At 55.1% G+C, this 26,669-nt stretch overlaps 1 protein-coding gene across 2 annotated transcripts; it reads right to left on the bottom strand.

Annotated features, from left to right (window-relative positions):
• CAMKK1 (calcium/calmodulin dependent protein kinase kinase 1) lies at positions 1–26,669 on the bottom strand. Of its 2 annotated transcripts, XM_033089543.1 has the most exons (17): positions 26,532–26,669; positions 20,002–20,090; positions 19,351–19,735; positions 18,426–18,473; positions 17,915–17,968; positions 17,482–17,533; positions 17,089–17,222; positions 16,661–16,697; positions 15,837–15,858; positions 14,497–14,585; positions 11,214–11,413; positions 9,309–9,362; positions 8,561–8,634; positions 6,746–6,833; positions 6,393–6,521; positions 4,327–4,430; positions 2–2,196 (listed from the first exon to the last, which is right to left on the bottom strand). In XM_033089543.1, the coding sequence occupies exons 3-17, from the start codon at positions 19,714–19,716 to the stop codon at positions 2,124–2,126; spliced, it is 1,524 nt and encodes a 507-aa protein (XP_032945434.1). In that variant the 5' UTR covers positions 19,717–19,735; positions 20,002–20,090; positions 26,532–26,669; the 3' UTR covers positions 2–2,123. The 2 variants fall into 2 exon arrangements, with proteins under 2 accessions (XP_032945435.1, XP_032945434.1); XM_033089544.1 differs by lacking the exon at positions 20,002–20,090 and having other exon boundaries at positions 1–2,196; positions 26,532–26,661.

Below are 26,669 nucleotides of genomic sequence, written 5' to 3'. Positions count from 1 at the left end.
ACCTCCCCTTGGAGATCGTCTCACTACTATCCTGCTGAGATCCTTTCAGAAAAGCTAGCAAAGCCAGCTGGTCCGGCTGGTAAGAAAGAACACATGTGCAGATGCAGAGAATGTACACACAGAGGTGTTTTGTTTTGTTTTTGTTTTTTAACTCAAGAAAGGGCTTTTATTGGTTTTAACTCACTGCCTGGGAAGTTCATTTTTAAAACACTCGTATGGAGTTTGTCCATCCCTTGCGCTACATTCAAAAACAATGATGCCAACCCAAACCCCCAGTGACGGAATAAGCACCCCATCCGGTTCGGACCCAGGCAATGAAGCCAGGCCCACCTCTGAGCTCCGCAAGAGCAGGCCCAATGGACGTCGCCCTGTTGAAAACCCTACCCTCCAGGCCCCAGTGCAGAGACGCTCAAGAAAACCTTGCGGATCTGTGACTGGCCTTCTACGAACTCTATAAAAGTGTTCTTAAAAACAGTTACTGAGTTATCTTCTAAGCCCTGGGTTACAATGCCTTAGTGGAGATCAGCCAGGGAGAAATGTGGACCCATTGACAATGGGCCACAGTCCGCTCACAGCCTTAAATAGACATAGAAACTATATTACAGATGCATGTGCCAGTGCAAGACATGCGAGTGTGCTGTGTGCAGCAGATGGGCACGCACATGCGTATGTGCGTGGAGGCGTGGCGTGCTCCCACAGGCACAGAGCTGTGCAGGACGGGGCACTTCTCCAGCCCAGCCTCCCTTTTCTTCTCAACACAAGTCCTGCTGCAATAGGAAACCCACTCTGGTGACTATAATCCCTTGTTTGGCCCACGTTTTTAGGGGAGGTCTCTGAGTCCTGCTGTCTTTTCTTTTGGGGATCAATCTCTTGAGCATTTGATCAGTGAACCCGAAGCCATCAAGTGATCCCAGAGAGAAGGTGACATGTGCTCCAGCCCGGCCAGGTCCACACACGTGCTCCAGCGCTGCAGCTCTGAGGAGGTTCAGTGGCAACTGTCCTGGGGGTGAGGCAGAGGCGGAAGGCTCGTCTTTCTGAGGCTACCTGCCCGCATCCACACCCCACCAGGTCCTGCTTCTAGCACGACCTCCAGCTTGGGCAGTTTGTCCTTCACGGTAGGAACGTGAGGGCTGCTTCTGGGGCCAGATGGGGAGGCCAGTGTAGGATCGGAGATTGGATTCCAGTTACTTCAGCATCTGCGACACCACAGCCCTGGGAGTCCAGGGCTCCCAGTCGATGTCAGCTCCTGGTGTCTCTTTTGCAGCCATGGCTCTAAGGAGCCACAAAGGGAGGGAGTAAGGTGGGCAGGGAAGGTTTTGTGCTCCTGCTTCAGGCTTCTGCTCAGAGCTTTAATTCAGCCCATTCTTCAAATAGTGCCAAGTGTGAAACACAATCCAGGAAGGTCAGTGCAGTTCACGTGGTTGGCAAATAATGATGGGGTGTGCTAGGAACAACCCAATGCTGGAGGAGAGGTCATTCGAAGTTCCCAAGTAGGGCTTTGCATTCCCTTCCCCTCACGTTAGAAATAAAAGTAAAAGACAACAAAAAAGGTGAATCTGAATTCTCCAATATTGACCACTGCCCAGTTGAGGCCCAGGAACCCCCATCAAGGGCTCAGAGACTCCATACTCATGTTCTCAGCAGAACGAGCTCTGGCAGCACCCCTCTGAGGTGGGCCGAGTACACCCCTCCACGTGCATATGGCAGCTGAGCCAGGCCTGCCCGGCCCCTAGGGCAAAGTCTCTGCAGCGGTGGTAAGCTAGGCTTCCATCTGTCATTTTGGTTTCTTGCCTCCTGCCTCTGGGCCTTGCCAACAAGCCAAATGCGGTTTCTAAGGCACCATGGGTACCTACCTTCCTCACAGCATGGGTCCCACCAAAGAGAGCCAGGGTGAGGAGAAAGGCCTCGAGGGAGTCCTGTTCCCAAACCCCAGGTGACACACATTCAAATCCTGTCCCTGGACACGCGCGGAGGTCATGCAGCACGACAGGGAAGGGGAGCCAGGAGAAGGGCCACAGTCCCCAGCCCCCTGCCCGCAGGGGCGGCTGTCGGCATGAGGGCGGCGGGCCTTTGGAGGCGTGGGATGAGCGTGCTGCTCGGCGGCCCTGGGCGCATGCAGGGGCTCAGGACGCAGCCTCATCTTCTTGGACGCCGGAGAGCTCCGGGCTCTTGACCCCTTCGCCACACCCATCTTTCCTGGTCGGGAGACACCAAGAGAAAAGGACCTCAGGGGCCAGAATATTCACTCAGGAAGGACGCACTCACAGGCACTCATACCCATCGGCTCCCACGTCCCCCCTTCAGCTACTTCCCCAAGCTTTCCCCCTGTATCGTGGCCCCTTGCTGGCCTCCCTCACCCCAGATCTCATCCCACAAGCCTCCACGGCTCCCGACTGCCCAGAGATGAAGTCTAGACTTCCCGTTCTGGCTTCTGGAGCCTCTCACAACCTGACCCAGCTGACTTCCCTGCATCCTCGAGCACCAGCCCGTTCACAGACCTTCCACGTCGGCTTACATCAGCCCACGGCCCTGAGTAGAGGGGATTTGGGTTTTACATTTTCTTTGTCTTGTCCACAGGGTAGTAGTCTCTTCTATCCATCAGTCTTAGGATTCTGTCATATATTCAATAGATTCCTATATCTGATTTTTCTCCTAAGACCTTTCTTTTAAACATGACCAATGAACAAGTTTGGATAGCTCAAAATTAAGGATCAATCTCATTCAACTCTTCTGTAGAGTTTCAAAAATTATCCCAAAGTGTCAAAAACAGAGTTGATCAAGGATAAATCTGGGACTTTATGATGAGGTAAAACCTGCTTTTCGAAATTAAACTTGGGTCACAGAAGTATAAAATTTTATAGCTGGAAACTCGTAAGCCCAATTCTCTCACAGTCCAGACAAGGGAACTGGCCTGTCACCCCATTAACGTGTGTATAAAAGGACAATGATTGCCTTGCTCACTGTATTCTTGGTGGCCAGCCCTGGGCCCGGTGTGGACTAGGTGCTGGATGTGTCTTTAGCCTGTGACTGGACTGTCCCACCACTAGGGGGCGCTGAGTCATAGGCACTGAGCTAGAGTGACCTGAAGTCCCGGTTTGCTGTCATGGTTTTGGCTATGCCTGTAGTCCTGGCATAGTTAGTAACAGCTACCTCTTTCATTCTCAAAAGTGGCTCCATTTGGGTGCTAAAATATGTGGTCCCCTACACTGAGCCCAATTCCAGGACTGAGGCCAGCCGACCTACTAGGGAAACCCAAAGAACGCTCTCCCCCAGCCCTGGCCAACTCACTAAAGAGATAGGGAATCAGGAGTAAGCCGGCAATAATATCAAGGCCTCTCCCAGACCCCACCCCTCATCCACCATTTGCCAGAAAGTTTGTCAAGAGGAGGGCTAGAGGTTAGTATATGGACATCCTTGAGGGCAAGCAACCTCTGGCAGGGAGCAGACACCAGCTTGTCCACAATGATGGGACCCGGGGCCTGGCATTTCTGAAGAACTCACTAAAAGAGGGTGGCCTCACACAGAACCAACATCGAGGGCCCTGGACAGCACACGTGAAAGTACTTCCTGAGAGGCCGATATACCTGGACCATGTCCATCGCCTCCTCTCTGGGGAGCGCACCTTCTCCACACAGCGGGCTGAAGACACCACGCTACTCCCTGCAGCTCCCTTCACAGTCGGAAGGCAACTGACTTCCCACGACCACATGCAGGTCCAGGACCCTCTCACGGCTTTCTGTCCACACATCTGCAGGCCTTGTTGACATCCCAAACTGACTTTATTTTAGTGGGAGAAGATGGATAAGCTGAGTGTGTGGGTCTCAGAAGTATGGGGAACTGCTTTTCTGACCTCTCCTATCAAGTGGTGAACGCACATGCCTGGTTCACGGCAGACAGCCTGCAGCAAAGGGGGTTCCTCTTCCCTGGCCCAGGCAGCCAGCGAGCCTGTCCACGCTTACTCGCTGAACAAACATTTACAAAGCGCTGCCATGGGCACCTGACCTCCGCAATGGCTGGAGGTAGCATGAGCCACTCAGGAGAGCAGCTAGCACTACCCCAGGCCAGGAAGAGTCCGCAAAGGGGCCCTTCCTCCGCAGCTGAGCCATCCTTCTAGAGCAGCAAACGTGAGGCCTGTCTGCAAACCTCTACCAGGCTGCCGTGGGCTGAGGACAGAGGTGCAGACAGGCCCTACTCTGGGACCTGGCCGAATCCCCAGGGTCCGGGCTCAGCCCTCACAGCCTGACGACAGTGAGAGTCAGGGGATGCGCCATAGCCCCCGCCCCACGCCAGGGAGCGTCCTGCGGGCCTCGGCCCACCACTACTTACAACAGTAAGTTTCCTGGAACAGACATACATCGCTCTTCCCTCCGTGCTTGGGGTTCAAACGGGTTCCCAAAGGAACGCTTTCTCAGCATGGACTTAACCAGGATCTGGGGAGAACATATCGGTGTGAGGAACACATACCCCCTCACACCCAAACACATCGGCAGCCTCCACTCTGACTCCCTGGGGGAGCAGCTGCTAGGCGGGCCCTTTCTAGTGGCAGAGAAAGAAAGACTACTCCCAGCAGAGGAACCGATAAGAGCATGGTGGGTGATGGCTGAGGCTGAATTCTGGGAACAGGGAGGAGCCGGTCAGTGCAGCTGCTGCATGGGGGGGCTGGGACACCAGGCTGAATGCGGGGCTTTATCCTGAGGACACGGGGAATGCAATTATGAAATGCCTTCTAGCTGAGGTGGGAAGGGTGAAGTGGAGGGGAGGCAGTGCAGAGGGGAGGTTGCACAGTGGCCTGGGGGAGATGCGGAGGGGCTGCTGCACCCTGGCTCTGACTTTGTCCGTCCTCCTGCAACAGAAACAGTTCCATGCCCCTCCTCACATACACACAAACTCACACACACATGCATAGCGCCAGGGGTGCATTCACTTGTTCATTCATTCATTCAACCAACAACTATTTATTGAGCGCCTACCATATGCCAGTCACTATTTTAGGCACAGGGGCTACATTGAGGCAAAAATTCTTGCCCTCACAGAGCTTATAGTCTAGTTGGAGGGAGAGGCAATAAATAAGTAAGTAAAATATGTAATATGTTGGTTAGTGGTACAGGCTAAGGAGAAAAATAAGACAAGGGGGACAAGGTATAACAAAGAGAAGGTTGGACTTTTAGGTAAGGCACCAGGGAAGGCTCGCTTCTCACTAAGAAGGTGACTTTGGAGTAAAGACTTGAAGGGAGTAAGGAAGTGAGACCTGAGGAGAGCTGGGCAGGAGCATCTTAGGCAGGGAAGAGAAGTCCAAAGGCCCTGGGGCAGCAGCTCACGTGGCACATGGTTGGAGGGAGGAGATATGAGGTCAGCGGGGTCACGGGGGCAGGCAGGCTGGGCAGGGTCTGTGGCTCTTACTCTGAATGACACGGGAGCCTGAGTGACCAGGGTCTGAGCCGAGAAGTGACAAGATTAGGTTGTCAGGAGCACCCTGGTGTAACTGTAGTGGGGGTGAGGGTGGAAACAGGGGGACAACTTGGCAGCCTATTTCAGGGCTTTCGGAGAGAGACGATGGTGGCTGTGACCAGGGCCGTGGCCGTAGGGACCCGGACCCTGTGGGAACTGACTGGTCCCAGGGACCCCACAGAGGCCTGGAGCTTTACAGGAACAGGCAGGACTATAGCCAGCTGGCCTAGCGGGGCCTGGACCCAGCAGGGAGGGAGGAAGTACCCAGGCCTGAGCTACCCACAGCACGGCCCAGCTCTCTCTCCTGGCCTTGTGCAGACTCTGACTCGCTGTGGTACCTCAGCACAGGGTGGGCCGTGGTTCTGTGTCCCCAAGCCCCCAAGTAGCCATCAGGGGTTACGTTAGTAACTTCCAGTGTTAATGTGGAAGATGTCCAGAGGAAGATGAGAAAAACTGAAACGGGAGAGGAGAATGGAGAGAGCATTCAGGTGGTGCCTAACTGACATGCAGCAGGGCTCTGGGGCCCCTTCTCCAATTCAGAGGCTTCCTAGGCCTTTTCACGACCATGTCCTTGGCACCTAATACAGCGCCCGGAAAGTAGCAGAAGTTCAATAAATGGAAGGAGGGAAAGAAGGAAAGGAGGCAAGGAAAAAGGGAGGAAGGGAGGGAGGGAGGAAGAAAATGCTTCTTCCGGTAATGGAGAATGTTGACACTCAGTGAGGGCAGTATGTCTTTTCAAATCATTCACTCTCCTCCCCAAGTCTCCTCCCACGAGGCTGAATAACGAACATGGCCTCTTTCTCCACGGGCCCAGCATCAACGCCGGCTGACTGCGTGGCCGTCTGAATCCCCACACGGCCTGGCACAGAGCAAGTCGCAGCCCATGGCCACACCCTCCTCGGGCCCTCCCAGGACGAGCGAGCCTCTGCCCCTCAGCCTCTTACCACGGCGGTCCAGCTGGGAATGAGCTTCACGGAGTTCTTCACCTCCTCCTCCGTCACTTCCACTACACTGCAATGCTCCTCTTCCGAGGGAAGCGGCTCCTCCCCATTCTTGGTCACCCAGGGGTGCAACTGCAGAGGTGAGGGCAGGCAGAGGTCAGGGCCACAGGCAGACAGATACCCAGTCAGCAAGGAACCGCAGACATTTCACCAGCCATCGCTGTGGGGCCCTAAGCCCACAAACTCCAAACCCAAACCCAAGACACACACATCCTGGGGTAGGGCTGTACAGGAGAAACTGAGGCCTGCTTGCTGTGTCCCAGCCCAGCCTAGCCTAAGACCTCTGGTTCCCTCACCTTGATGTCTGGCACCCCAATTCTTGTTTCAGGATTCTTGTCTAGCATCTTCAGGATTAGGTCTTTGAGCTCCTCGCTGACCTTCGGCCTAAAGAGAGGAAGGAAGAAGAAGGGGGAGAGTCAGTTGAAGATCTTTCCTTCTTACCTCTCCCGCCCCACCCTGCTGTGGGGGCTCCCTGATTAGCACCCAGGACAGAGACACCCAACCCTCTTAGACAGCAGATTGGGACACCTCCAGGGTACAAGGAAGGAGGGAGAGAGTTTCAGAACAAGTACATGGCTATCCTTCTCTCCTGGGTAGGAAGTAAAGTAGTCTCCCTCAGGAGACAGAGGCCACAAGCACAGAGTTCCAGGGGTACTGGACACTCCTCTGGGTGGCAGAGATGGTGAGGATAATGTGAGAAGCATCGCTTTAGGGGACACCAGTGGCCTCCAGTCCTACTCACCATCTTATTCTCTCCCCAGCCTGGGAGGGAGCCAGGAAAGATTCTCACTTGACAGAGGAGGAAACCGAGGCCCAGAGAGGTGAGTGGGTTAGCATATTACCACCCAGAAGACTGAGGGCAGGGAGGAGAGACTTGGGGTGGGGGTCCAGGGCTCTCAGCCCCACATCAGCCTGGACTGTCTCTGCCCAAACTCCAAGCTTCTTTGCTACCAATATTCTCGGGGAGCTCATCCCTCCAAGCCTTTGGAGAAGGAACCCACTCTTTGGACTGCTGGCTTTGGTTCCCTCTGCTGTCCTACCTACTGAGTCTCTTTTTAAAATGCCTGGGCTGGGGAGAAAGATAGCCCGAGCCGGGGGTACTTTAGGAGGAAAGGAAGGGAGGCCGGCAATTACAGGAAGGGACAGATCCAGGCGGCTAACGTTACGGGTGAGGGATGATGTGGCAGCAGAACACAGAGGTCCTGGAATGCCAGGGCCAGGGCATGGCCTCTTCCTGTGGGCTTTGCGAAGCCTCAGGAAAACTTGAAGCCGGAGATACGGTGATATTTGTTGTGCTTTATCAGGGTCAACCCGGCCTGATGGTGGTGGCTGGATTGGATGGAGCCTGGCAGCAGGGAGACTCGAGAAGACAGCTGGACAAGGCTGAGGTGAATGAGGCAGGTGCACAGATGGCAATGAGCCAAGAGATGTATAAGAGGTGGACTTGAGAAAACTTGGGGACCAGACAGGATGTGGGCACGAGGGAGTAGGAGTCACTGAGGACAACTCCAGGTTGGTTTGTGACTTGCCCTGGGCAGTTTGAGCAGATGGCACAAGGGCCCTGAAAAATGAGGCGCCACCGTAGCCAACATCACAACGAGAAGAAGCGGGGATGAGCAGTCCCTCTGGGCTCAGAGACCTCAGTCACAAAGGAAGCGGGGAGAGGAGGGAGTAACTTCAAATCCCAGACCCACTGATAACACTCCTCCGAGCCTCCACTTTTCCATCTGTGAAATGGGGGAGCTCACTGGCATCTTGAAGCCACACACAGGGTTGGGGGGACGGTGGAGGCCCCCCATGGGTCCAGGGTCTGCATGGGATTGGTGCCACTGCCCCCATGGAGGCCTGCAGTGAAGGAGCAGGATGAACACGGGACTTGCCCAACTCCTGGCCTCACACCTCCATCTGCACGAGATCCATTCGACCCAGTTGTCTCCGAGACCCCACTCTACAGTCTCAGCCCTCCATCTGCTCAGGGGTCCCTCCCAGGGAACAGCACCCCCACCTCCAGATCTGCAGGAGGGGGTGGGGCCTTCCAAGGGCAAAAGCCCTGCTAAAACTTAGACACGCCTCCCTGGGGTGGGCCGGAGCGCCCTCGGCGGACAACTCACTCATCGGGAAACACCACGGCTTCATTCTTGATCTTCTTGTGCAGGGCCAGGATGTAATCGTCGATGAACGGGCACTGTGGGTGGAGAAGCAGACAGAGGATGCAGGCGCAGGGCCCGACTTGTGCTGGGAGACTGGTCCCATCTCTCCGGGCTCCTAATTAGATGGGAGGGGCCTCATCTAACTTGTTCAGGGTCTGACGTATAGTAGTGATCAACAAACACTGACTGAACGAGCAAGTCACTGAGGGAGCCACGAGCCTGGGTGTAGCCACCGGCATTGCAGACACCTGCAGAAGGGCCTCCAGTCCCAGGTCTGGAATTTGGGAACATGTTCACTGAGATTCCTTCCTGCTCCTCAGTGTGGTCACGAGAGTGAGAGCACCTGCAGATGGGGATCTCAGCCACGTCAATGTTGGGGGTCCCCAAGGCCTAGCCTGACCTATAGCAGGAATCAAGGATAATTTGTTGAACGAATGTATGAGGAACTGTGTGAATGAATAAATGGCCTCAAGGGACAGAAGGACAGGGAGGTGGTGATACCACCATCTACACCTCCCGTCGGGATGTCTGCTGTCCCAGGACCCCCTCACATGAATCTCCTCCCAAGGGGACAAGAGAAAAACAGAAAAGCCTCTTTTCCCTCCGTCTTCTCTGAGCCAGATGACCTCTTTCAAGTCACTTTCCTTTAGGACACAAAGGAAGGGCCTGCACCTATCATTCCTCATGGTCCAGCCCAGCCAGCACTCACCTTCCCATAGACAAAGCAGTACAGCGTGACGCCAGTGGCCCATACATCCAAGGCCTAGAAAGAAAACAGCTCATATCAGCTCCCCAAAAGGAACCAACACCCCTTGCCCATCCAGTTCCAGTGGGCTGTGGGAGACGGCATGCAGGGAACCTCCTTCCTCAATCGTATTCACTCAACAAATACTCCCAGGCCTTTGCTCCAAGCTCCACTGTGCACTGAGGCCTGGGACCAGAATAGGGCCCCTGTCCTTCAGGGATTCCAAGTCTCCTTGGAACAGGCTCAAACCAGATACATTTCCAACTCAACAGGTATAAAACTTCCCTCATTTACAGGGTCACATGTACGGTATCCATCATACAGATGTACCCTGGACGTGAATATTAACTTATCCTAACTAAACCAGCTTGTCATTCCTTTTCCTAATGATCCACTGGCGAGGCCACCATCTACCTTTCTGAGCCCAGAAACAGCCCCTGCCCACACTAAGTCCTGGCCGTTGGCCACCTTCACAACTCCTCCCGACTCCCACAGGTTCAGGTTCTAACATGTGCTCTCTACCTGTTCTCTTCTGGAACCCCACCTCCTCTCCTGGTATCGCCTTTCTGTCTTACGCAAATGATTCTCAAATCTCTACCTAAATATGCCAGCCAAAGATGCCTCATCTGAATCCAATCGGGGAACTCCAGACAAACACAAACTGACATCATTCTACAAGATAACAGGCCTGTTCTCTAAAATGTCAAGGTCAGGAAAGAGAGAGAGGCCAAGGAAATCTTCCATATTAAAGAACACCCAGGAGACGTGACAAGTGAACCCAGCAAGGGGCCCTGGATCGGATCCCGAACCAAAACAAGATAAGGCTTTAAGGACAGAATCAGGACAACTGGTAAAATCTGAATAAGGCTGATTAGATAATAGTCTTCTTACCAATGAAAACTTCCTAATTTTGATCATTGTACTGAGGTTACATAAGAGAATGTCCTTGTTCTTAGAAAATATCTACTAAAGTACTTAATGATAAAGGGGGTAAGGTCTCCAACTTAACTCTCAAGTGGTTCAGAAAAATGTCATATGCACACACATAAATATAGGGAGAGCTGGTGAAAAGGTAAATGGGACAAAATGTCAATAATTGGTGAATCTGGGGAAAAAATATATATGGGAGTTTTTGTATTATTCTTGCAATTTTTCTGTAAATTTGGAATTATATCAAGGGTAAATTTTTAAAAAATCTCTGTCTACATCCCTGCCTCTTCTTGAGCTCCACACCCACAAACATGTTCAAATGCCTCTCGACTGTTGCCCCTTTGGCAGGGCACAGTGGGGCAGCCAGCATGCCACAGATGAGAGCTGGCATGTGCCCAGGGAAACATACTGAACTGCAGCCTCCTGCTCAGAAAGCTCTGCCCACTGCCTCTGTCACTTAGGAGAAAGCCCCAACTTCCAGCCTGAATGCTGCCCAAGCCCCACTGTGCAACTACCCTGTGCCCTTCCGTTCTCCGTTCTCCAATATGTTCTCAGGGCTCTACTTCCTGCTCAAATCCTCCCCAGTCTTCAAAGCCTAGTTCAAACCCTGTCATCCCCCCAGACATGAGCTCTCCTGCCCTTTCCACCATCTCCAGAAGGGCAGGGAACTGGGTTTCTGTCTATTTCACAGCCCAGAGCAGCTGGCAGAAAATATCTGCAGGGGAGACTTAGGGTCATTTTGCTGAAAAATGAGAGAAGGCCAAAGTTGGGGATTTTGTCAAACTCTAGGAAGAGGCAAACACAAAGGCGGGGACCATGTTCAGTATTCACTCCCGAGACACAAGGACCCTGGCATCCTCAGGTTGGAAACGAGGCCTCGCTGTAGGCTATGCCACCCCTTCACCTGAACCCCAACCCGGCCCAGGCCCTGGAAGCCACCTTCCCACTGAAGCTCTGGCCAGAATCAGAAATGGCCTCAGGGGCCATGAACGCTGGGGTCCCGGCCGTGCTGGACAGCTGAGCATCGTTTCCCTCAAACTGGTTGCTGACGCCGAAGTCGGCAATCTTCACGTGCCCGTCGTCCCCCAGGAGCAAGTTGGATGGCTTGATGTCCCTGTGGATGATCTTCTGGCAGTGCACTACAGAGAGAGGCAGCTGGAGCACGGGCCTGCGGGACCACTGCCCAGAACCGCCCACCTGCCCTCACCTGGCCAGGGTAGCCCATCTCAGGTGAGAAGGAGCCCCCACACACACTTCTCTTATAAGGACCTCAGCAGAGGACTGCGGGGCCCTGTGCTCCACCCTGCAGTGAAGACACTGAGGCCAGCCCAGGTCATGAGCCGCGACACAGGACTGGGCTCTTAGGAGCCTTTGGACTCCAAGTCCAGTGCTCTCTCCAATCAAGGCACCTGTTGCTAGGGCAGGTCAGAAGACACTGGGGGAGGGGAGTGTTCTCCATGGGCCATCTCTGGCCCTCCCATGTGAGTACTACTGCAGGCCCAAAGCCCATCAAAACCTTTTCCCAGTCCCATTCCCCACCCATCCTGGTCAGAGATGTTCCCCCCCTGACTTAGGGTGGGATTGTGGGGTATCCTGCCTAGGTACTGCCTTGGCCCTAGGGACTCTGGGCTGAAGAAGATTCAGAGAGAGAGAGCTTGGGACTGCTGGGATGAGCATGGCTGCGTAAGGGCCAGCCTCATCTAGTGGGCTGGGAGCTCAACCTGCTTCCTGGGGCCAGCACTGCCAGGAAGAGATGGGCAGCTCAGGCTGAGAGAAGGCACTGACCCCACCCCACTGCCATCCACTAGAGGGATGACAGACCCCAGGATGTTGGAGGGGAGGAAGGATGGAAAGGGAAGCAGAAGAGGGTAGATGAAGAGAAAAGTAAGGCTGGGGGCCGAGCGAGTGAGTGTTACCTAACAACAAAACCAATGGTCCTACAGCACCAGGCACACACCAGGGATTTGGCACATGCCCACCAGAGCATAGAGGCTCAAGGGGCTGTGTATTTGACCATGTAAAGTGGCCTCAAATTTTTATCTCAAACCCTGGCCTCTCTCTTGAACTCAGGGCTCTTTATCCGTGTGGCTACCCAGTAGCCATCTCAATATATATCTCAGTATTTCTCAAGAACACGTCTACTTCAGAACTTGATTTCTCTGTCTGCAATCTCCATCACCACCACCACCAAACGAACCAAACAGAATAACCCCTGCTCTTGCTCTAGCCTTTCCCTTTTGGTTAATGGCATATAGCCATTTGCTCAGGTTTCTCTCTCACACCCCACATCCAATTCACCAGCAAGTCCTCTGGGCTCAACCTCTAAGATATAGTCCAGAGCTGGCTGCTTCTCACACCTGCATTGCTGCACTTGCCCCATCAGTAAGAATCAGGTCAGGAGTCTTCACCCACAGAGACCTCCCCGGGACAGCCTCGGTGCCCCCTTAGAGGGACCAGAATCACAGGCTCAGCCTCCATTCACCTGCCAGTCCGGCCCCTGGTGCTCACCAGTCCATGCGGAGAAGCCTTCCACCCGATTCCCTGGGCCTTGATAAGGTTTCACCCAAGAGTCAGATGGGATGAGCTTGGGGATATTTTTTGGTGGGGGTGGGGGAGTGGAAGAGTGGGACAGAGGATGGGAGATGACAGGCCGTCCAGTGAGGAGAAGGTCCCAGGACAGGAAGGGGGTAGAGGTCAAGCTGGTCCAGGGTGGTGCCCACACCAAGGGTGAAATGCCCCCTTCTCATACCTCTAGGCCTTCGCTCAGGACTTTTTGCAAAGCCTTCCTCCCTCTGGGCCTCAGTTTCCCCATATATACAAAGAGAATATTCATCTGAAGGCATTGGAGTGGCTCCAGTGATCTAAGAATAGCCCTGGTTTCTGTCTTCTCATCTGGACTCTTATCCTATTCCCCCAGGGCAATAATACGCTCCTGATCAATCAAGCTCAGATTTTAGAGAGACAGGCCCTACTTCTGCTCCCCAAACCAGGCCAGAAGCCCAGGTGTCTGGGGGTCCTCCCCATGACCAGGACTAGCCACAAATCTCCTCCCCACTTGCCACTGTCCTAATCCAGGTCTTACCATCTGTCACTTGGGCTCTAGAAACAGCCTCCCCCCTAACCAGCTGGCTGCCTCTTGCCCTTTATCCAGTCCCCACGCAATTGTTCTCTAAGATGCAAATCCTATCATGCCCCTCGCCTGCTCAAAGCCCTTGGGGGTTTCATACCCTGACAGAATGGATCCTGAAAATCCTCTGTGGAGGCCTTCCCAGCGCTCAAGGTGTGGCCTTAACAGTACTTCCTACATCCTTTTTCACTACAACCTCCCACTCCCCTCACGCTTCAACAAAATTGAACTTCTCCCCTTTCTTAAATACTACATATGCACACTCCCCTCTGTGCCTCTGCCATGCAGCTCTCTCTGCCTGCTGTACTCTCTCGCACGCATCCTTCAAGCCCGACTAAAACTCCTACTTATCCCTCAGGACCCTGGCCACAAGTGACCTCCTCTGGGAAGCCTCCCTTGGGCCCTCGGTGCTCTGACAGCCCCCATGCCTCCCCAGCCTGGGCAGGCACCGCACTATGTCATCTACTTGCTTAGATTCCTGTCCCTCCTACTGGGCTGTGAGATCCTTGAGGTCCTGTCTGGGTCCTTGTCACCTCCCTGCCGCCAGCCATCACTTAGAAGGTTCTCATAAATCAATGAATGGAATGAATATGCGTGAATAAAGGAATTGCATAAATAGAGGCTAAGCTAACCTCCCTCCTCAACTCTCATCATTTTAGGGCCCCTCACAGTAAACCCAACCTGCCACCACCCACAGGCTCCAGGACAGGACAGACTCTCAAGCAGCTGGACAGAATCTCTTCCTTCCCACATCTCTTGAGGTCCTGTAGAGAGGCTAAGCTTGGCTAAGAACTCAGCAGAGGAGAGATATAGTCAGAACACCCAAGGCGCAGAACGACTTAATGGTGACTCAGCACTGTGAAGGACTGGGGCATGCCAGACGGAAGCCTGCCACCATCCCCTTCACCTTTCTTTTCAGGAGGTTTTGGCCCAGCCCACAGGTCCATGCCCCCGCCCCCAAATGAAGCTGATTGGCAGATCAGCGCTGGCTGACAGGAACTGCTCAGAGCCTATTCAGCCTGGGCTCCCCACTGCGGTGCCTCCCTACCCGGTCCCCAGTCCCCAGTCCCAGGGGGCAGGCGGCCCCTCACTCACAGTACTCAAGGCCCAGGATGATATCCCGCAGGTAGAGGCGTGCTTGCTCCTCTGGGAAGGGCTTGTCGCAAGGTACCTCCATGACTGGCCTATGGGGACGGAGGGGAAAAGCGATTTTCAGCTGAATCTGGTTGAATAAAGGCAGATAGCAGGGGAAAGGGAACAGGGACAGTGCCCTTCAGGCCCCTTGGGACCTCCCAGGAGCCCTCTGTGCTTAAACGGGTCCTGAGAACCTAAGATAATTAGCTTTTTCTCCCATATAATGAAAATTTAAAAACACACATAGACACAAATATCCATTTACAATCATTATAATTTCAAATTAGTTTAATCTTCATTTCTGGCTCGATGTAACTTCTTCTAAGTACTTAATTATCTATAATCAAACAGTTGCAAAGATGCCATTTAAAGCAGCGTTTTTCAAACTAAGTCCAGACCTAACTAACAGAGGGTCAGGAAATCAATTCAGTGGGTGTGGCTACGGCTTATTTTCTAATGAAGTAGAATATAGCGGAATACATCATATGTAATAAGGCTATGTGCTGTTTTGTAAAACTGGTTTCAGTTACAGATATAGACGATAACATGAAACTTGTATTTCTGACTTTGAATGAAGGTCAAAAACTTTTGAAAGCCCCCGAGTTTTAAAGGGACACTATTCCTGCCCCCACACCCATAGAGGTCATTAGGAAGTCCTCCAGCAGAGAGCCAGCCATAGCCTGTATTCAAGGACTTGGCAGTTAGGGCTTCCGGTCTACCCAGGCCCGTGCCCATTACGCCATGGCTGCTTCTTAACAAATGCCCTGAGAAGGCCAAAGGAGGCAGACCTGAGTTAGAATCCTAGGTTTCATCAGTGACTCGCTGTGTGGTGGTGGGCAAGGCACTTACCCCCTCTGAACCTCAGCTTCCCCTCTTGTAAATGGAAGCGAAAAGAGTCCCACCCTTCCAACTCACAAACGTGTAAAGCTCAAATAACTCTCTGTGATTTGAATACAGGTAAGAATTGAGTCCCATCTCTACACTTTCACTTGAGAAACACTCCTTTTTCCTTCGTCTGCTCCATCAAAATCTTCTTTCCAGTTCTTCAAGGCCTCGTTCAAAACCCACCCCCTCTTCCAGAGGCCTCCCTCTGGAAGACTATTCCAGCCTCACTGACCCCATCAGACTTCAAAGAATCGTCCTCTTGGTCTCTCATCTCCCGCCAGACCAGAGATCCCCAAGAGCAGGGCCCGGGCCTCTGTTTTCTCCTAGAATAGCTGACCCTAGGACTAGGGACACAGGGAGGGAGAAAGGAAGGCCTGGCTGAGACTTGACCTGCCTGATTGGGATGGGGAACTCACCCCTTTCTCAGGAGGTCAAACACTGAAAGAAAAGAAAAGAAAAGAAGGTAAGGTACAGCCAGGCGGGCAGAGCAGTGATGCCAAGGTCCCTCTCTGTTCTGGAGGGTGGGCGGGGGCAGGCATCCAGGCATACTTGAGGGAGGGACAGGACAGGGGTCCCATGGCATCAGAAGAGATAAATGGGCAAGAGTGGGGGGTCTCCTATGGACCTGCCTCATCTAATTCACCATGAACCCCTTTTATGGGGTAGAGGTGGGCTGAGGCTCGGAGAAGGGGCAGAACTTGTCCTAAAGGTCACAGAGGATAGGCAAATAGGAAAGGGGGTGGAGACTAAAGCCTTGGCCTCTAGTTTGTACAACAGTATTCCTTCTGCCCCTTTTCCTGCGGGCCTCTGAGCCCAGCCATGAATCAGGCACCACGACCTTAATTTAATGCTCACGCTAACAATAACAGCTAACGTGTCTTGCATATAATAACCCATTTATTCCTCACATCAGCCCTGTGAGGTAGATACCATTATTATCCCAATTTTACAGGTGAGGAAACTGAGGCACAGAGCTATCAGACAGGGTCTGGGAACCCACAGTATGTAGCCTGCTTCCTGTATCTACTTGACCCATAGTCTCTCTGATCAGCAGAGGCGGGGCTTGAAAAGATCTATTGACTCTAACTGGATCTTCTGAGCCTGGCTCAGCAGAGCTGGGCAAGGGAATCAGGGCTGGAGAACGGGTTTCCTCCTGCCCCTGGGAAGGTCATGTGTGTCTCCCAGGAGCCCTTGGACCAACCCCAGGTGAGCTGCTTTGGGGATGAGTTGGGTCACTCACCTAAATAGAGATTGTCCTCAGCTGGGTCGTCCAGGACCTGGTCAGAAGGAGCAGACATGGGGATAAGGCTTGAGGAGGCAGGGGTGGGAGCCCCAGGCTTCCTTGTCCTTGCCAGCCCCTGGACCCCCAGAATGCTCTGTAGCCACCCCAGACAATGGAGCAGGAACTGAGCAGGCACAGACAGAAGAGGCCTCAGAAATCATTCACGCTCACCCTCAGTGACATCTTGAGAACATCCCAGACCAGCCCGAACGGACTCCTGAAGCCTCCCTGCAGCCCCTGTCCCAAGTCCGGCCGTGCCCTCGGAGGGCTCAGCCACATCTGCTCCCTCAGTGAGATCCTTGGGTCTGTGCTGAGTGTGCCCGGGACCAGAGGCTGCTCCACAGGCCTCAGGCACAGGTTCCCAACCACTCCCCACCACCACCTACCTCAATCAGCTTGACCACATTCACGTGGTCCAGCTTCTTCAGGATGGCGATCTCCTGGTACACCCGCTCCAGGGGTAGCAGCTGCTTGGCAGGTCCTCCTTGTGCAGCCTGGGACCCTCGTGGGGGAGGGCGACCTGTGACCAGGTAGGGGAGTCAAGCCCCTGTGAAAGGAGGGCGGGCCTCACCGTGGCCCCACAAACAGCCTCAAGCAAGAATCTTGCAAGACCATGGTCTCGTCCCCAATCCACCAAGCACATGACCACCACCAGGACTCTGCTTATGCTGTCCCCACTCCACCCCCAGTCCTAACAAAAACTAGCTAGGGACCAAGGTCTCCTCTTCCCCTGACCCCAGGCTAGGGGCTCCCAAGCACAGGGCCCAACAGAAACATACGTGGAAAGCCATACTGCTTCAGTAACTTCTTTTTGGAAAGAACTTTCATTGCCTGAGGAGGGAAGGGTGGAAATGTCACTTGTGTGTGGCCACCAGGGGCTAGAACAAGCTAGTTATATGTGGACTGAGCCCAGAAAGGCACACTGGACATCTGCCACCAGCACTGAGGGTTTGGCTGGGTGTGGTCAAGCTGGGCGAGGAGGTGACCTTGAGTGTAGGCCTTACCCCTGTTCCCAACAAGCCTTTCTGGAGCTCTCCCCTCAGAGGTATCCAGCCTCTGCTTGCATATTCCCAGGGTCAAGAAGTTCTTCCTTTGTTAGTTCAGTCCCTCCAGAGGCAGTGTTGTTCTCTGTCTTCCCAGCACAGCTTCTGCCCACCCCCCAGGGTTCTAGGGCCCCACCGGGCAACACCTCCCTCCAAGGCCCAGACTCACATAGTGTCTGTCTTCACTTTCATTATAGGCCAGTCTCACCACGCCATAAGCACCCTGCGGATAAACACAGGTCAGCCCCCCTGGACATAGCAATCTCCCCCAGGACTAGCTCAGGAAAAGGGGAGCCTGGACAGCTCTGGTCCCCTCCTCCTGCATCCCATCTCCACCACCCCCACCAACAGACATACATTTCAGGCAGACGGGGGAGGGGTGCCTGAGACCTGCTAACCGCCCCTGCCTAGCTCAGTGCGGCTCCACGCCGCCCCCAGCCCCTCTGTCTTCCAGCAAAAACTCTGGGGAATCAGGAGTCATCTCCCACCTCCCCCACCACACACCCCAGGTATTTCCTACAAAGGACAACATTGTCCTCACTTCCAGGCTTGTGCCTTCCTGCCTCTCTGCCTCTCATTCTCCGAGGAGAAGGGATTGTGCCAAGGAGAGGATCCAGACAGGCTGCTTTTGCAAAGCCCCAGATGAAGTTCTCACTGCTTCTGGCCAGCCCCAGTCCTACCTTGCCAATTTCACTCTGCAGCTTGTACTGGTTCAGCTGTACACAGTCCTGGAGGAAAAAGAGGGAGAATCAGGTAAAGCTGGATTCAGAGGCAGCATGGCTCTCACCTCAGGAGCCTGTTCAGGGCCCAACCCTGGTCCCAGGTCCCTCACTGCTAGACCCCAGGTCTCATCACCTTTCAAGTAGGGATGGGGAAACGTGGTGGTGCCAACACCACCAAAAGTGACAAGAAGCCTCGGGTGATGTTTGAAAACATGAATGGTAAGCCATGGCTATGCTTTGCTCCCTAGGAACTGGGGAAGGAAAAATGCACTGATTCCTGCTTGGATGCTGGAGTCTGAGAGACCCGAATCTGTAAGAAACCCATGAGCGAGTATTTCTAGAATCCAAAATACTTGGACAAGAAGGAGGAGAAGAGACCTGGGGAAGAGAAGACCAGATCCCTGGCTCAGGTATAAAAAGCTCAGCCCCTGAAGGCTGTAGATTGCTCAGTATCCAGGTTCACTTTCAGATCTAAATGGCCAGGACAGAGCCAGTGGGAGCCTAGAGGCTGAAAGCGCACTGGCAGCTTGAGTCGGAGGAGACCCAAGGAGGCATTGGAGTGGGGGCTCAAGCTGGGGCGGTCTTGGGGTGCAAGGACACTATGTCTATTTTCAAATCTCTAAGAGGACTTCTTGGGGGACAAGGGAGGGGCCTATTTCCAAGGTGGGGGTGGGAATGGTAGGACGTAAAGGACAGAGAGGTTGGCTCAGTTGGAGCTTCCCTGGGTGGGAAGAGGCCTTACTGTGAAGTAGCGAGCCCCTCAACTCTGGGGGGGATGCAAACCGAGGGCTAGACAGCTGCGTGGCAGGGACAGGAGCAGAAAGCGTCTTTGCTGAAGACTACTAGAAAGCTCATGAGCACAGCCTAGCTCTGCCCCACCAACCTCTGCGTCTGAGATGGCCACACGATGGGACTCGATGGTGGGCCTCCGCCAGGCCCGTGGGGAGGTATGGTTGGCAGGCCCTGTGGCGTAAGGCCCAGCCTGGGCCTCCAAGCAGCTTCCTGCTGGCCGCTCCTGCAGGGACAACTTCCTGGCTGAGAGGCTAGGCCGGGATAGGGGGAGTCTTGAAGCACAGCCAGGGATCACGGAGGCAGCTCTGGCCCGTGGCGGAGGGTCCACGCCGTTCCTGGCAGGCCCTGGGCCACCATCGCCCTCCTCTAAGTGGGCCACATCAATGGCAGCCACTCGCTCCACCAACTCTGCCCGAGGGTCCTGGCAGCAGACTGCTGGGCCCCCTTCCATTGCCATGGTCAGCCTTATTAGGAACCTGAGAAAAGAGGGCAGAAAAGGTTTCAATTCTGGCCATGGAGCAAGGAGGTCAGATCTCTAGGTCCTTCTCCCACTGTAGCCACAACCCTGTGGGTCCCACCCCCATGCTTCTTCTCTGCCTGGTCCCTCTGCTTGGGGTGCCAGCATCTAAGCTCAGGTCTGTCCCTAACTGAAGGAATTCCAGGAACTCCTTTGGCTCTGCTGCACATCAGCCCTTCTAGACCTCAGTATTCCCATCTGTAAAACAGGCATAGTCACGTCTACCTTGCTGGCTTCACAGGGAAGCAGGGAGAATTTGATATGCTGGAGTCAGGACAGACAGACACAGGCAGAACACTGGAGGCCCAGCAGCCCTGGGAGAAAGAGAGTCCAGGGTCAGCGCGGGCCCAGCTCCAGCAGACGGCCCAGTGACTCACCAGCCCCAGCCCTTGACAGTAGAGCCTTCCAACGCTGCTGCCTGGAAGTGAAGCTGGGCGCTGGTCATGCAGAGGCCTCCTGATGCTCCAGGCCCACTCACCTCCTCCAGGGCAGCCTTCCGGATATTCCTGCCCCCTACACCACCCCTCTCACTGCTTCCAGGAAAATTTCCCTGGGGCTCCGGCCTCTCTCATCTCCTCCAGGGAGGCCTCTCCAGGGCTACAGGGCAAGTCTCCCATTACTCCCCTCTCTGCCCCCAGCAGGACCTACAGCCCAGGACAGGGTCCATTAGGGCAGGGGGGCTGCTGCTATGGTGGCGGTCAAGAGAGACTTCACTGCCCTAAAAGGTCATTCCTTACTTCTCCTGGTTTTCCCTTACAGTTTATTTGTGTGGCCAAATGTTTGCCACATCTGCTCAGACCAAGATGCTCCCCGTGGCCTGGCCTTACACCCACCCAGACCCAGTCTGATCCCCAAACCAGGCCAATGAGTTAAACCCCAAACCAACCTCCCACCTCCAGCCCCAGCCCTCACCCTTGACCACAATCCTGGGGGGAAGCTTGGCTCTCAGGTGGGGACTCCATTTCTGCCCCAGGCCAAGCACTGGCCCCACCCCCGCCCGATGCCCCTCCCCCTTCCTGGGCCAAACCAGGCATCTTTTCAGGAAAAGGAAGTGAGTGGACTCCTGACCCTCTGCCCTTCCTGTCTGGTGGTAACTTCCTCTATCCCCACTTTGAGAACAGGTCTCTGTTTCACCCCTCATCCTCCCACCACCTTGCTTTGACAGATGTCAAGGAGGCAGGGCTTGCTGGAGTCCTCTGGCCACAGAGGAGCCTGGGCTGGGTTCTGGTCCTGCCTGCCAACCTACTTGGAGGCCCTGGGCAGGCTCCTTCCCGACTGAGCCTAAGTCTCCCCGTCTGTACTATGGATGTGGGGCCTTCCCAGAGACCCTAGGGACACAGCAAGGCTTGGAGATAGAGCGTGGGTAAGGGTGTGGTCCAGAGCCCCTGTGCCGGGCACACAGACACACAGAATGTTGAATGAGTGGAAGCCTAGAAGTGGTGGGACTCATGTGGGCATGCCGAAAGGAAGGGGGGAAGGGACATGGAGGCTGGACCTAGAGGAGTGTGTGTGTGTGTGTGTTGGTGAGGCGAGAGCATCAATAAGTCCTCCGTGGAGGTGAGAGAAGAGTGAGTATGGCTGGAGCATCACGGAGGCCTCCCTGGAGGAGGTAAGAGGGGGCAGTGAATAAGGATGAGTATCAGGGAGGTTTTGGGAACCAGGCCCCTTGCAGGAAGGAGGAAGCCAAGGCTCAAGGGAGGGTCCTGGACCTGCATGTCCTCGCCTGGTCCCTCCCCGTTCCACTCCTCCCGGTGGGTGGCCCACACTTCTGTCTGCCGTCCCTTCACTCTGCAGGCCCTTCTTCTCCCACCAGAATATCAATTCCACACATTAGGGCTCTTGTCTCTATAAGATCAGTGGTGTTTGCAGCAGTGCCTGGCACACAGTAGGAGCTTGATAAATACTTGTTGAATGAATGAGTGGTTTCTGTAGTGACCATTACTATGGCCCCATTAGACAGATGGGAAAGCAGCCTCAGAGAGGAGACCGCAATAAGCCTAAGGCCCCAGCCCAAGGCAGGGAATGAATCAGTGTCGGAAGTTCCTGACCTCTAGTCCGGGCCAGGGACCTAGGGACAGAACCACCACCCACAGAGATCAAAGGCTGCCCTAGCCCATCAGATTTGCATCCGATTTCCTCAAGGCTGTTATACCAACCAGAGGCCACCCTTCTGAAACTCCCTTCCCCTTTTCTGAAGGGGGACAGAGGCCCAGCAAGGGTCAGGGATGGTACAGGGGTCACACAGGAAGTCAGTGCAGAGCTTTCCTGCTCCAGCCTGGGGCCCTGTTACCTGGTTTAAAGTCTACACCTTCCTGGCTGAGCCCATGGGCAGGTGACTGCACCTCTGCCTGGGTTTTCCTCATTTGCAGAATGGGGTTACCAGCAGTCTCAGCTCCCTGAGCAGGTGGTTGTGAGGAGAAGGAGTGCACGCCCATGCAGGGTTCAGAACTGAGCCTGCCACTAAGGAAGCCCCGTAAAAGTGAGTTGTTGTTGTGCTGCTGATGTTGTGATTGCCTGGCACACACTGTGGCCCAGATGGATGCGAGGGCGGCACAAGGAGGCTATGAGTGCTGACGTCAGACCCTCCAACCTCCCTCCTGCCCTGGATCAAATTCAGGTGACTAAGCACGTCTGTGAGGCAGCCCGGGAGGCCCCAGGTTCCTGCCTCGTGTCCAAGCGACAGGGCCTGGTGCCCAAGGCTGTGCATGTTGAGGCATGTGTCCACGCGTGAGGGAATGTGTGTGAGCAGGGCTGCTGGCCTGGAGTGACGACATGTGTGTATGTGTGTGGAGGGGGTGTGCACACATAGGCACGCATCTGCATGAAGACAGAATGTTCTTGGTATGGTCTATATGTGTATATAAGTCTGGTCACGTGCACTGTGGGGGCCATTGCAACCTGAACACAGAAGGTCAAGTTTAAACTTCCCACCGGTCAGCTGTCCACCAACCTGGGGTTGCCTGCTGGGCTGGGCTGTGTGTCTTGAGCAGGACCCAGGCCTCTCTGGGGGCTCCCCAACAGGGTCTCTCAAGGCCCTCCCCAAGCTGAGATCCCAGTAGACACTTTGTAGAAACGAACTCGGCAGATAATGAGGTGCCACATGGGCAAAGAGGACAGACAGACTGGGACCCAGGCCCAGGATAGAGCAAGGCCATGGGCACGGGGAGCCGCCCAGGGTCCAGCCGAGTCCTACAGCCAAGAATGGCCAGACTCAGGCTCTCCCGCACCGGGAAAAGCTACCCCCCGTCCGGTCCTCCCAAGCTGGGACTTTGTTGTCTTGGACAAGTCACTGAGCCTCTTGGAATGTCAGTTTCCTCATATGTGAGTCGGATAGATGGCCCCCATCCTGCCAACTCCCAGGGCTATGAAAGGAAGTAGAGACTGTGGACCCGGAAGCAGTTTGTGCCCAAGCAATGTGGGGCTGGGATGTGTCTGTGTCAGGAAGCCACCAAGGGAAAGCCTGGATGTACAAACTGCAGTACCATATCTCCCCCTGGTTCTGGGAAGGCCTAGCATTCGCCCCCTCAGGCTCCTCCTCTCAGACTTTGTCCTCCACCCACAGGTGTCTGGCTACCCCCAAGAGATGCAGACCCTGGCTCTGGATCCTGCTTGGCCAGGCCTCCTCCTTAGAATGTGCCCCATCCACCTGGGTCCCTCAGGGGAACAGGACAGAGCGGCAGATCCTGCTCTCATTCCAGCTGGGTCAAGCAGCCCCGCCTGGATGACTTCAGGCACCAGTCAGGCCTCATTCTGAGTTCTGGAAGGCTGCTGTGAACCGCAGGGCCAGGTTGAGCAGGGGACCAGCTACGATCCAGGAAGCGAGGCCACAGCCCTGACTGGCAGAGGACTGGCCAGAAGGGAAAGCTGTAAGGAGACGGTCTAGCTACCCGGGCCAGACACAGAAGGTGGCCTTGACATCACTGGGCTGCCTCACAGGAGCTGTGTTTATGCTCCTGACAAGTGTCTGGATGGCCCTGGCAACCAGTCCCCTTGGCAGCTCCCGCCTCCACCCGGGATGACTCAGTCCCCTCCAGGGAGGCCCAGGCGTATGATGCCAAGTCATGCTTGAGGATGCCTGCTGTGAGGACACCCCCTCCCACCATCCCAGGGGAGGCCTCAAACACTGAGGTGGGCTCTACCTGACTTGGCACAGCATCCCCCAGCGCATCCTCAGTTCACCCTGGCTGATGGTCTCACCTCTACCTCTACACCTCCTCACCCACAGTACCAGGTCTGCACCTCCAGCCCAATTCTTTCCAGCCAGCTGTCTCCTCCCCTCCCTGTTCCTGGGCAGCTCAGATCCAACAGGGCCCCGATTCAACTCAGCATTTCCTCTAAGTCTGCTCTTCTTCCTCTGTTCCCATCACAGAGGTGGCACCACCATCCTCCCAGTTCTCCCAGGCCAGGAACCCAGGAGCCGTCCTCATCACCATCTGCTCCCTTTCTCCAGCCTTGCTCCCCCACCTCTCCCCCCCACCCCAAAATTACTCTCCACTCTGGCCAAACCACACTACTCGCAGCTTCCCGAACTGCAGACTGGGTTCTGCCGCCAGGCCTTTGTACAAGCTATGCCTTCTGCCGGGAACACACCTCCCTCTCCTTTTCTGCCAGAGGACAGCCCCCACATCTCCTCCTCCCTGATCTCCCCACTGCTGGGGGAAGTCACCAAGTTGATCTTCTCTAAAAGTCCAGATTCAGGCCTCCGCTTTCCTTCCCCACTGCTTCTAACCACGCAGGTCTCCCTGACTCCAGGCTCACATCCCAACCACACCCCAGCCCATCCTCCATACCAGTTACGAGAGGGACTATCTCTATGGGCAATTATGGTCACAGTTCTCCCAGATAAGGACCTTGGAATCTGGAGGACAGAGGGCAGGAGACCTAGCCTCGGCTTGGGGCTCACAGGCTGGGGAGCAGCCAGGGACACAGACTCCTGGGATGCAAATCCAGAGTCATTCATTTCTGTAACAGATACTCACTGAGCACCTGCTATACGTGCCAGGCACTGTGCTGGGTGCTGAAAGATAAAGCAATGGACCAAAAAGACCAAGTCCCTGCTTTCATGCAGTTTAATTTCTACTGGGGCAAGATGCAACAAACAAGAAAGCCCGTAATTAACAGATGATGTGTCAAGTGGTACGTGCTATGGAGAAAAATACAATCATGTAAGGGGGATCAAGAGTGAGGGGTTGCTATTTATACTGTGTGGTCAGGAAAGACCTTTCTGATGCATTATTTGCGCAGAATCTGAAGGAAGTGAGGGAGCGAGCGGTGTGGACATCTGGGAAGGGCATTTCAGGAAGAGGAGTCAGCAACGGCACAGGCTGTGAGCTGGAACAGTGCTCACTCTGTCCGAGGAACAGCAAGGAGGCCAATGTGGCTGGAGTGGGCTGTTCAGCATGTGAGAGGTACCTGATGGTGATCAGAGTGACACCTGGATGAGAAAGCGTCATTCACTGTGCCTGGCCTCAGGGATGGCTTCCTGGAGGAGGCGGCATTTAAGCTCTTTCATGACCACTGAGTAAGGATTTCCGAGAGGGAGAGGACAGAAATTCACTCTGTACATGACAGAGAGCGGTTTCCTGGTTGGGACTCAGGGCTTGGCTTGGGGGATTGGGATGAGGGAAGTCTTTATGGACAAAAACCAGAAGCTCTCAAAAGCCAGAGGAGGGTTTTGAGCAGGAGAGTGGCTCCGTCCAACGAGGTTTAAAATGATCCCTGTGCCTGCTGTGGGAATTGAGGGTGAGAGACCAAGGAGGAGGTAGGGGTCCCCAGAGTCTGTGGGCATAGGACACAGTCTGGCACACAGTGGGTGCTCAATCTGTACAAGCTGAATGAAGGAGTAAGGGATGTAGGGAGGCCAGGGGATCTTCCCTCAGGGGCACAAGCTGTGTGCTCCCCTGTACTCCTGGGCACACTTGGCAGATATACAGTCCCCTATGCACCCACCGACGTGCAGTCCTGTGACCTGGGATATAACCTTCTCTACACACCTTTGTGCACTCAACACACACACCCCTCCCGGGCAGGCGCACGCCGATGTCCACGTGACCAGCCCTCACACACCACTCCATCCCTCTAATGTACACCCCTCACACACACAGGCACACTCCTGTGTCCACGTGACACACGCACACCCGCCTCCAAACACCACACACAGGTCCCCGCGCACGTGTGCGCTCTCTGAGCCACCAGTTCTGTGTCTGTGTGACCCCAGAAGCCGCAGCGACCGCCTCCGCCGCCCCCCTCCAACCCCGCCCCAGCCAGGAGAGGACTGCGCAGCTAAAGACACGCACCTCGTCGGTCCCATTCATTCCCCCGGCCCCCACCCCAGCTCTTGAAGGAGGACTCAAGGGAGGGCCGTGTGGGAGGAGCGCTCCACGCAGATCCACACGTGGGTGCACCCGTCTGGGCCCACTCCGCATAGACACTGCCCAGAGCTGGGGCGGGGGTGGGTAGTGCTCCGGGTATGGACGCAGTCCCGCAGACTAGAGCTGGGCAAGGGACGCAGACGACGGGGCGCCCGCATAGATGCGGTCCCAGCTGCCAGCGCAGACAGAAGCTGGTTCCGGGTGGCAAGCGGTAAAGCCGGCCCTGCAGACACAAGCGGGAGGATCCCCGCAGGTCGAGGTCCTGGCTGCCCTCGTAGACTCGGCCTCAGAGACCATCCTTCTCCTCTGCGGGCTCCCAGCAGACGTTCAGGCGTTCGTCCCTTCCCGCTCCCCGACCCACGTCCCCTCCCCGCAGACCCCTACCTCGGCGCCTGGCGACAGTCTCCGCAGCCCAGTGGGCGGCCACGCTCGCTCCCGCGGCGCGCGCCCCGCTCGGCCCGCCTAGCCCCGGCCTGAATCGCGGAGCTCAGACCGCCGGCGCCGCGGCTCCAGGCTGCTCTG

This window comes from Rhinolophus ferrumequinum, chromosome 21 (genome assembly GCF_004115265.2).
Source record: "Rhinolophus ferrumequinum isolate MPI-CBG mRhiFer1 chromosome 21, mRhiFer1_v1.p, whole genome shotgun sequence".
Classification (NCBI taxonomy): Eukaryota; Metazoa; Chordata; class Mammalia; order Chiroptera; family Rhinolophidae; genus Rhinolophus; species Rhinolophus ferrumequinum.
The sequence above is the reverse complement of the archived record's forward strand: the minus strand, read 5'-3'. Positions and strand labels throughout refer to the sequence as shown.

Coding starts and splice junctions, on each gene's coding strand:
- CAMKK1 (XM_033089543.1), bottom strand. CDS start 19,716: ATGGCAATGGAAGGGGGCCCAGCAGTCTGCTGCCAGGACCCTCGGGCA. Junction 17,223..17,481: donor GAAGCAGTATGGCTTTCCAC/GTATGTTTCTGT, acceptor ACCTGGTCACAG/GTCGCCCTCCCCCACGAGGG. Junction 14,586..15,836: donor TTTGACCTCCTGAGAAAGGG/GTGAGTTCCCCA, acceptor CCGTCCCCATAG/GCCAGTCATGGAGGTACCTT.